General features: G+C 50.9%; 1 protein-coding gene across 2 annotated transcripts in view; it reads right to left on the reverse strand.

Moving 5' to 3' along the window:
- PIK3AP1 (phosphoinositide-3-kinase adaptor protein 1) overlaps window positions 1-9,593 on the reverse strand; it is a 129,880-nt gene that overhangs the window by 8,100 nt on the left and 112,187 nt on the right. The window contains exons 14-16 of one of the 2 annotated variants that reach the window (XM_014591179.2): window positions 9,535-9,593; window positions 4,841-4,911; window positions 3,421-3,539 (exon numbers count right to left, since the gene is read on the reverse strand). The exon at window positions 9,535-9,593 is cut by the window's right edge and continues 100 nt beyond it. In XM_014591179.2, the coding sequence (XP_014446665.1) occupies window positions 3,421-3,539; window positions 4,841-4,911; window positions 9,535-9,593 (249 nt within the window). Of the gene's footprint in view, window positions 1-3,416; window positions 3,540-4,840; window positions 4,912-9,534 lie in introns of those variants that run through there. The other variant, XM_006157331.3, reaches the window with a different exon arrangement.

The raw sequence follows: 9,593 nt of genomic DNA on the forward strand, positions 1-9,593 counted from the left end.
AGAGAGACAGCACCCCAAGGGAGTCTTGACACTGTAATCCACCCCCAGGCCCAGCCAGCCCGGGTTACAGGCATGTGTGCATCCGGCATTTCGGAGGTCCCCAGATGCAAACCTGGAACTTCCCATGGAGGTCCAACTCACCGAGTGTTGCACTGCATGACTATGCCACCGCCCAACCCCACATTATACAGACATATACACACATATTACTGCCGTGCCGCGGACCGACCTCACAATACACAGACATACACCTGTACATATGTATGACTGCTATTGCACCGCTGACCGCACATTAGACAGACACACACCCATGTACATAGACATACACATATACATATACATTACTGGTATTGCACTGCCCGACCCCACGTTACACAGACACACACTACACATGTATACCACTGCTGTGTCGCGGCCCGACCCCACGTTACACAGACACACACCTACACATGTATACCACTGCCGTGTCGCGGCCCGACCCCACGTTACACAGACACACACCTACACACGTATATCACTTCCGTGTCACGGCCCGACCCCACGTTACACAGACACACACCTACACATGTATATCACTGCCGTGTCGTGGCCCACCCCACGTTACACAGACATAAACATATACATATATATTACTGCCATGTCACGGCCTGACCTCATGTTATACATACACATACATATACATTACTGCCATGTCACCACCTGACCACACATGATACATACATATACATATATATTACTGCTATGACTCCTCCCAACCCCGCCTTACACATGCATGTGTTACTGCTCTACCCCCTCCCCACCACACCTTATACATACATGTGTTACTGCTATGCCCCCTCCCCACCACGCCTTATACATACATGTGTTACTGCTATGCCCCCTCCTGACCACGCCTTATACATACATGTGTTACTGCTATGTTCCCCCTCCCCACCACACCTTACACACATGTGTTACTGCTATGCCCCCTCCCCACCACACCTTACACATACATGTGTTACTGCTATGCCCCCTCCCCACCACGCCTTATACATACATGTGTTACTGCTATGCCCCCTCCTGACCACGCCTTATACATACATGTGTTACTGCTATGTTCCCCCTCCCCACCACACCTTACACATACATGTGTTACTGCTATGCCCCCTCCCCACCATGCCTTATACATACATGTGTTACTGCTATGCCCCCTCCTGACCACGCCTTATACATACATGTGTTACTGCTATGTTCCCCCTCCCCACCACACCTTACACATACATGTGTTACTGCTATGCCCCCTCCCCACCACGCCTTATACATGCATGTATTACTGCTATGCCACCACTCAACCCCCAAGTTATGTGTGTGTGTGTGTGTGTGTGTGTGTGTGTGAGTTTGTGTGTGTATTTGTTGTGTTGTTGTTGTTCTGGTTTTTTTTAGGCTTTTGCCATAGAGCTCCGGTACTCACCTGAGAGAGGCAGTGAGAAGGAAGGTGGGAAATCACACCCCGGGGGGATGGCCACACCACAATCCCTTCTCTTCCACTCTCCTGGAATTTGGGGCATGCATACCTACATGCCTTGCATTATTTCCAAGCCACCATGTCTGCGACTCGAATGATAGCAGGCCCTCACCACCTGCTGGTCCCTCCCCACACCGTCTTTTATAACAGAGAAGAATTTAACTCTAAGACACGAAGCTTTCATTCCCCGGGTCTCCTTTCTGCACACAGGCTAGCTCCCACCACTCTGCCCGTTCTTCAGTAGGGCTATAAAGCGACTCCTACCAGAGGCCCCAGGCCAAGTGCACAAAATCGCGTAAGCAGCAGCCAGCCAGGCCTCAGTCTAACGCTCACCTCTACTCTCCAGATGCTCGCTCCTTTCTTGCATAAAAAGTCACTCGTGTTCCTGAGCGCTTACTACAGGCCCAGAACTCAATCCTACGACGTTCTACTGTTCACCCTGTTTTACGGACGAGGACATTATGTCCCCTCCTGACCACACCCTATACATACATGTGTTACTGCTATGCCCCCTCCTGACCCCACCTTATACATACATGTGTTACTGCTATGCCCCCTCCCCACCACGCCTTATACATGCATGTATTACTGCTATGCCACCACTCAACCCCCAAGTTATGTGTGTGTGTGTGTGTGTGTGTGTGTGTGTGAGTTTGTGTGTGTATTTGTTGTGTTGTTGTTGTTCTGGTTTTTTTTAGGCTTTTGCCATAGAGCTCCGGTACTCACCTGAGAGAGGCAGTGAGAAGGAAGGTGGGAAATCACACCCCGGGGGGATGGCCACACCACAATCCCTTCTCTTCCACTCTCCTGGAATTTGGGGCATGCATACCTACATGCCTTGCATTATTTCCAAGCCACCATGTCTGCGACTCGAATGATAGCAGGCCCTCACCACCTGCTGGTCCCTCCCCACACCGTCTTTTATAACAGAGAAGAATTTAACTCTAAGACACGAAGCTTTCATTCCCCGGGTCTCCTTTCTGCACACAGGCTAGCTCCCACCACTCTGCCCGTTCTTCAGTAGGGCTATAAAGCGACTCCTACCAGAGGCCCCAGGCCAAGTGCACAAAATCGCGTAAGCAGCAGCCAGCCAGGCCTCAGTCTAACGCTCACCTCTACTCTCCAGATGCTCGCTCCTTTCTTGCATAAAAAGTCACTCGTGTTCCTGAGCGCTTACTACAGGCCCAGAACTCAATCCTACGACGTTCTACTGTTCACCCTGTTTTACGGACGAGGACATTGAGGCCCACGACAGTAAACACGTGGCTGCCGGAGAACTGCCCAGAGCTGGCTCGAGGGCCATGCTCGCCACCTCCCCTAACTGTCTCTCACCTTCGCTCTCATTGCAACTCGTGGCCTGTTCCCCACAATACACCCAAGGGAATTAGTTATGAGGGAGCTGAATTCTAGCAAACAGATATAGATGACTTAAAAGGTTGACCTTAAAACAGTTCACCTTTATCTGTGTATTTCATTTATGCAATATTGCATTTGCTAGCTTGAAGTAAAACATCACTTAAATGAATGAAAAAATCCACATTGAAACGTGTCAAAAGAAGGCATGTCGGGACCAGCAGATGGCGAATGGTATGTTGCTGGACTCCCATGTAGTCGACCGTGGTTCAAGCCCTGGACTGGGTGGCTTAAAACTCGCATCAGGCGTGTGTGTGTGTGCCCAAAATCCTGAGAGAAGAATAGAGGGGAAGGGACTGTGGCATGGCCATCCGCCCTGGTGGGTGATTTCTAGTTCTCTGTCTCTCTGGTGAGGGCACATGCCCTATAGCAAAAATCTCTCCAGAAAAAAAAAGCCATGTCAGTTAGCTTTGCACTCACTCTAAGTCCCTTCAGATGGCTCCGTGTCCTACCTTCCCCTAGAATTCAGAAAGTGAAGGGAAGAGTCACACGAGCTTTGTTACCTCTGTGAAGCAGCTCGAGGAGGCACCCTGGGAGGCCTCTCAGGGGGCATGCTGGCTGTTCCATCCACTTGCAGGGGGCCTGGACTGCGACTTCTGGGGACCTCAGGGACTTCATTATCCTACAGCAAAGAAGATGAGAAAGATAGAATTACACTGAGCAGCCCTCGACCTGGCCATCTATCCATCTACCTGTCCATCAGTTTGTCTATCTGTCCATCCATCAGTCTGTCCACCCATCAGTCTGTCCATCCACCCATCTACCTGTCCATCCACCCATCTGTCAACCCATCCATCCATCTGTCCATCCATCCATCTATCCCCCCATCTATCTGTCCATCCATCAGTGTGTCCATCCACCCATCTACCTGTCCATCCACCCATCTGTCAACCCATCCATCCATCTGTCCATCCATCCATCTATCCCCCCATCTATCTGTCCATCCATCAGTGTGTCCATCCACCCATCTACCTGTCCATCCACCCATCTGTCAACCCATCCATCCATCTGTCCATCCATCCATCTATCCCCCCATCTATCTGTCCATCCATCAGTGTGTCCATCCACCCATCTACATGTTCATCCACCCATCTGTCAATCCATCCATCCATCTGTCTATCCATCCATCTATCTGTCCATCCACCCACCTGTCAATCCATCCATCCATCTGTCCATCCACCCATCTACCTGTCCATCCACCCACCTGTCAATCCATCCATCCATCTGTCCATCCTTCCATCTATCTGTCCATCCATCAGTCTGTCCACCCATCAGTCTGTCCATCCACCCATCTGTCAATCCATCCATCCATCTCTCCATCCATCCATCTCCCTACTGTCTATCATCTATCCATCCACTATTTACCTACTATCATCTATCTAGCTATCTATCCACCATCTATCTATCTATCATCTATCTATCCACTATCTACCTATCTATCTCCTATCTATGTATCATCTATCTGTTTTCTACCTATCCATTATCTACTCTCGTCTAATTTGTCCATCATCATCTGTCACCTATCAATCATCTATCTGTCTACTATCTATCTAACATCTCTCATTTGTCTATCACCTAATCTACCTAATCTATTTACCTACCCGTCTGTCGCCTTTCCTTTCCTTCTTTGTATTGAGGTGAAACTCACATCCCACCCAGTCGACCTCTGTGAAGAATTCTGTGACACCCAGTATATTCATGACATCCTGCTACCACTTCTCTCTCCCGTCTCCAAACATTTCACCACCCCAAAAACAAAGGCCGGTCCTCAGTTTCTTCACACCGCCCCCCACTACAGCAACCACCAGTCTGCACGCTGTTTACGGGCATTTCGTATAAACGGAATCGTGAATACAGGACCTGCTGTGTCTGGCTTCTTTCACCTAGATTGCCACCTGTGCAGTGAAACCACCCCACTCTCACCTCATTGTCCCCCTCCATGCCGCTGCTCACGCTGAGGAGGCTCCGTGTGCTGGAGCGGTTACTCGTGCTGCCTGAAGGGAGGACACAGAATCAGCTGGCTGTGGGTTCTCTCAGGCAAAAAAAAAAAAAAGAGCGAACTCGAGCACCAACTTATTGTTGCTGATGGAAACTGCATAGGCTGCGAGTGTGGAAATCTTCGAAATGTGGCCGTGATAGACTGTATTATTCGAGTTCTGTTTTTCTTTCGGCTGCATTACGGCTCCATGCACTGGGGCCTACCACACATTAAGTGCTGCAGAAACGCAACTGCCACTTCGTCCCCTTGGAACGCCTGCTGGGCATTGGTGCTCTCATACGTGTACCCCCCAGCACCTTACCCACCACGCCACCTGCTGGCCCCCAAACAGCAGTTTTAACTTCGATTTACCTCCATCACTACTCAGAGTGTTGCTGCTTCTAGGCTTGCTGAACCTCCATCCCACACAGCTCCCCGTCACCAGGAGCTGATTTAGGAATTTTCGTTCATAGGTATTAGTCTTAGTTGTATGGTATCAACTTTGACCTAATTAACTTAGATGTTAGCTTGAATAGAGCTGGCTAAGATTATAATTTTGGATTATTTCATGGGGATAGATTTTAAATATCACATAATGTATCGGAATTTTTCTTTTCTTTTTTAAGGTTTTTGCCATTGGGTATGTGTGCATACTGGAGAGAGACAGTGTAAGGGGAAAGTGAGAAATCACCCCAGGGGGACGGCCACGCCGTAATCCTTCCTCCTCCATTCTCCTCCTAGGATTTTGGGCACACATGTACACGAACCCAGCGTGATTTCAAGCCACAACTGGCCATATGGGAGTCCAACACCTTAACTACCACACCATCTGCTGGTCCCTGTGTCAGGATCTCTCTGAGTCAGAGAACCTGAAGTTTAGTTATTAAGGAACATGTGACCTGGGCCTCTTCTCTTCAGTCACCCACACATAGCACTCCTCACCTGGCCAGAATGTTCTTTCTCCCCCCACCCCACCCCTGCCACCCCAAGCTCACTCCTGCCCCCAGTCTGAAACCTTCTCCGTCTCCAATGCTCAGGATGAATGCTACTGAAATGTCTCCACTTCCCCAACTAAAAGTCCCCCCAGCCCCAGCCCGCGGGCTCCCAGCCTTTGGCCACACAGGTCCTCATCATTCACTGCTGTCCGTCACACTGCCTCGCCATGAGCCGGCCTCCTCTGCAAGGTTACTCGCTAGCAGGAGGTGACAAGCTGGTCCAGGCTGGCAGTGTGACCCTGGAAAGCTGTAACGGCATTCTTAAATCTTTAACCCCCACATTTGGTTCCGGATCTCAGCTGCCCCGGCCCAACCGCCCTCTCCAGGCCGAGGGCCTGCTTGGCCACATCTGCTCTGGGCTGCGCGATGGGGGGGCAGTTCTGGCAGACATCCAGGAGATGCACAACAGTTCTGGAACAAAATCTGTTCTCTTAGGCATGACACTACAGTTGTGGGTCTTAAACTTTGTATCTACAACCGGATTAAACTGCAACTGGTTTCCTGCGTTCCTGAGAGATGACAGCTGTGCCACAGTAAACTCGTGCTGCTTTTAGGGTGTGACCCTGGGGTCACAGTGCGGTTAATGGACCAGAGTCGGGCTATCTTCTCCCCACCCTGGGAACTGTTTCCATCTGGAAGGCAGTCTGTGCCCGTGGTTCAGAGCACAGAAAGATCTGGATGTGAATCCCAGTCCCCCTGCTGACTTGCCAAGAGACTCGGGACAAGCTATCTACCCTCCCTAAGTCTCTGTCCCCCCATGTAGACACGCACAGCATTCTGCCCAGAGTAAACGGGATCACACGTAAGGTTCTGGCACACGCCTGCAACGAGTGGCAGGTGATGAACGGAGCAGTGACCACTGCCTCATCATCAGTTTCAAGGTGGCGGCCAAACCGTTAGTGAGCCGGCGCCCACGCCTGTGTGCGGCCCCTCCCTCCCTCTGCACGTGGCCTGGGACCTGCAACGCCACTGCGCCATTAGCAGGTGTGACGCGAGCCACAGCCTGAGAAGCAGTGCACAGGGGGCCCGCCCTCCCGGAAGTTCGCCTTCCAGATCTCGATGCCATAAAAGTTCAGATGACTAAATGAAAGGCCACGCGTAGAAGGCCCCAGGGGACGACGCCATCTTGGATGTTCCAACCCACGCTCAGCTTACAGCTGAATGCCGTCACACAGGGACCCCAGCTGAGCTGCATGGAGGAGAGGTGACCCGTCCCCTCGGAGTCCTACCCAAGTTGCCGAATTGGGCATGATGAATGGTTCTGTGTCAATCCACTAAGTTTGGACTGGTTTGTTCCATAGCAGAACAGGGACGGGTGTGGTCTGTAACTTCAAAGGGAGTCGAACCCCTGCACTGGCAGCATTAACAGCTCCCAGCCAAACGAGCTGGCCGCCCACAGGCAGGGACGCGCTGCACGAGATGAGAAGCCCAGTTTACCCTTCTCTCCCTCCACACCGCAACTGTCCCAGAGTAAGGCAGAGAACAAACTCTCCTCGACGATTTTGCCCCGACGTCTTTCCGCCTTCTGCCCCGACGTGACTATCTGCCTTCGTCCTGATACATTTCCAGCTGTGGCTCGCCACCGCCACCCCGCCCCGGAGTGCACGGCCCTCTGCGTGTCCGCGAGTGTCCACCACTTCTCCCTCTCCATGTCCGAGAGATGGGCCCTGGCTTCCTCTGCCACCTGCGACTCCCGGGAAACTCTCTCCATTTCTGACCTGGTCGGAATTCTCAAATTGTTTCAGGGAGGCTTGGGATACGCAGTGTCACCCCCACTGTATCAGGGAGACGTTTTCCTTTCTCCAGCCTAAATACTCCATGCCTTCTTGGGATTGGTTTCAGATTCGTTTCGACAGAGGGTAGTGGCAGGAATATTAACCCGAGAGAGAGAACAGTTGGGTTCTACTCCCACCTTTGCCACTCACCGGCCGTGTGACAGTGGGCAAAGTGCTTTCCCTCTCTGGGCCTATAAAGTAAGGAGGGACACTATCTTGACCTGAGTCCAAGGGTGAGCAAAACAGTGTGTGTGCACATGAACACGTGTGCATGTACATGCACACTTCTCTGGGAAACTGATCCAGAGCATGGATCAGATTCCCAAAGGGGTTCATTAGGCAGAAAAGATCTTAAAAATCCCTGTATTAGATGACTCCCCCCCCCCGATATTCATGTGGGCTTGTCTGCTTGACGTTTAAGGAGACGGAGTCCTGACACTCAGCTTCTCCGTCTTTCACTGCTCTCCTAGCTGCTCTGTCAACACCGAAGTGCACAGAAGAGAAATGCATTCGTGGGGGCTTGTGCAGTCAGCGTGCCAAGACTCAGCCGGCACGGTCCTGCCGTGGAGACAACGCCCTGGGCGACCGCTCGCACACCGTGTGTATGGCCCATGGTGATCACACTCCGAGTGACGCTACCAAGCCAGAAAAAGAGGACAGTTCCTGGGCCAGCCAGTGGCGTGCTGGGTAAGGTGGCTGGATCCCACATGGCCAGCTCCATGGTTTGAGTCCCAGACTGGGTGGCTTAAAAAACACACAGGGTGTGTGTGTGTGTGTGTGTGTGTGTGTCCAAAGTCCCTGAAAAGGAGGGAGAGATTGAAGAGAAGGGTGTGAGGGGTTGCATTAAGGCCCTCTCATAAGAGGGATGTTTTGTCTCTCTCCCCTGCAAGTGTGTAAGTCCTCTGGCAGGATAATAATAATAATAATAATAATAATAATAATAATAGTAAAGACGTTTCCTAATTCGGAAAGCTGGAATTTGAGCCCATGATTTTCAAGTGTTTCTGACTTTACTATCCTTCCTCTTACCATAGTTGGGGAAGTGGCAAGAGTAGTAGTGGTCAAGAGTCATAGCTGTGGACCTGCCTGAGTTCAAATCCCTGCTCTCCTACATTAGCTGTTTCATGCAGGGTATCAAAATAACCTCTCGTGTCCTCCTCAGTAAACAGAACTGACAATACCTATGTCACAGTGTTTGTGACAGCTCAAATGACCGATGACAAGACAGCGTATGCCAGTAAACGTTAACTATTATTATTGGGTTCTTCAACTTGTAAAAGCTGCGACCAGCAGATGGCACAATGGTTATGTTGCTGGACTCCCACATGGCCGACTGTGGTTCTAGTCTTGGACCTGTTGGCTTGAAACTCATGCTGGGCACGTGTGTGTGCGTTCACAAAATCCCAAGAGGAGAAGGGAATGTGGTGTGGCCATTTCCCCTGGGGGTACTTTCTCACTGTCTGTCTCTCTGTCTCTCTGGCGAGCACATGCGACCTATAGCAAAAATCTCTCTCTTAAAAAAAAGAAGGGGGGATGTGATAATAATTATTGAGTTGTTGCAAAAGTACTGACGTATTTTTCTATGTTTTTCTATGCAAAAATGCATCATGACTCCTCCTCCGACCCAAGATCAGGCAACCTGGCTTTGGGAGATAGCTATGTAAAGAATCGTTGGCCCCTTAAAAAAAAAAAAAGAAAGAAAAGAAAAGAAAAGAAAAAAGCAAACTTCACAGGCTAACTGTTCTCCATCTCTTAGACTTCTCAAACCCAAACCAGGCCCCAGCTGAGCTCTCTTGGGCTCATAACAGAATGTTCCCAAAGGCCCGAGGGCCGGGCTGGCGCGGCCCGGAGGTGCCCGGTGCTGCTCACTCGCTGTGCTGGAGGTACTGTCTGTCTTCCAGTCTCCCCGCCTCAGCTCCGTCCTCGGG

This window comes from Tupaia chinensis, unplaced genomic scaffold, assembly GCF_000334495.1.
Source record: "Tupaia chinensis unplaced genomic scaffold, TupChi_1.0 Scaffold000539_1, whole genome shotgun sequence".
Taxonomy (NCBI): Eukaryota; Metazoa; Chordata; class Mammalia; order Scandentia; family Tupaiidae; genus Tupaia; species Tupaia belangeri.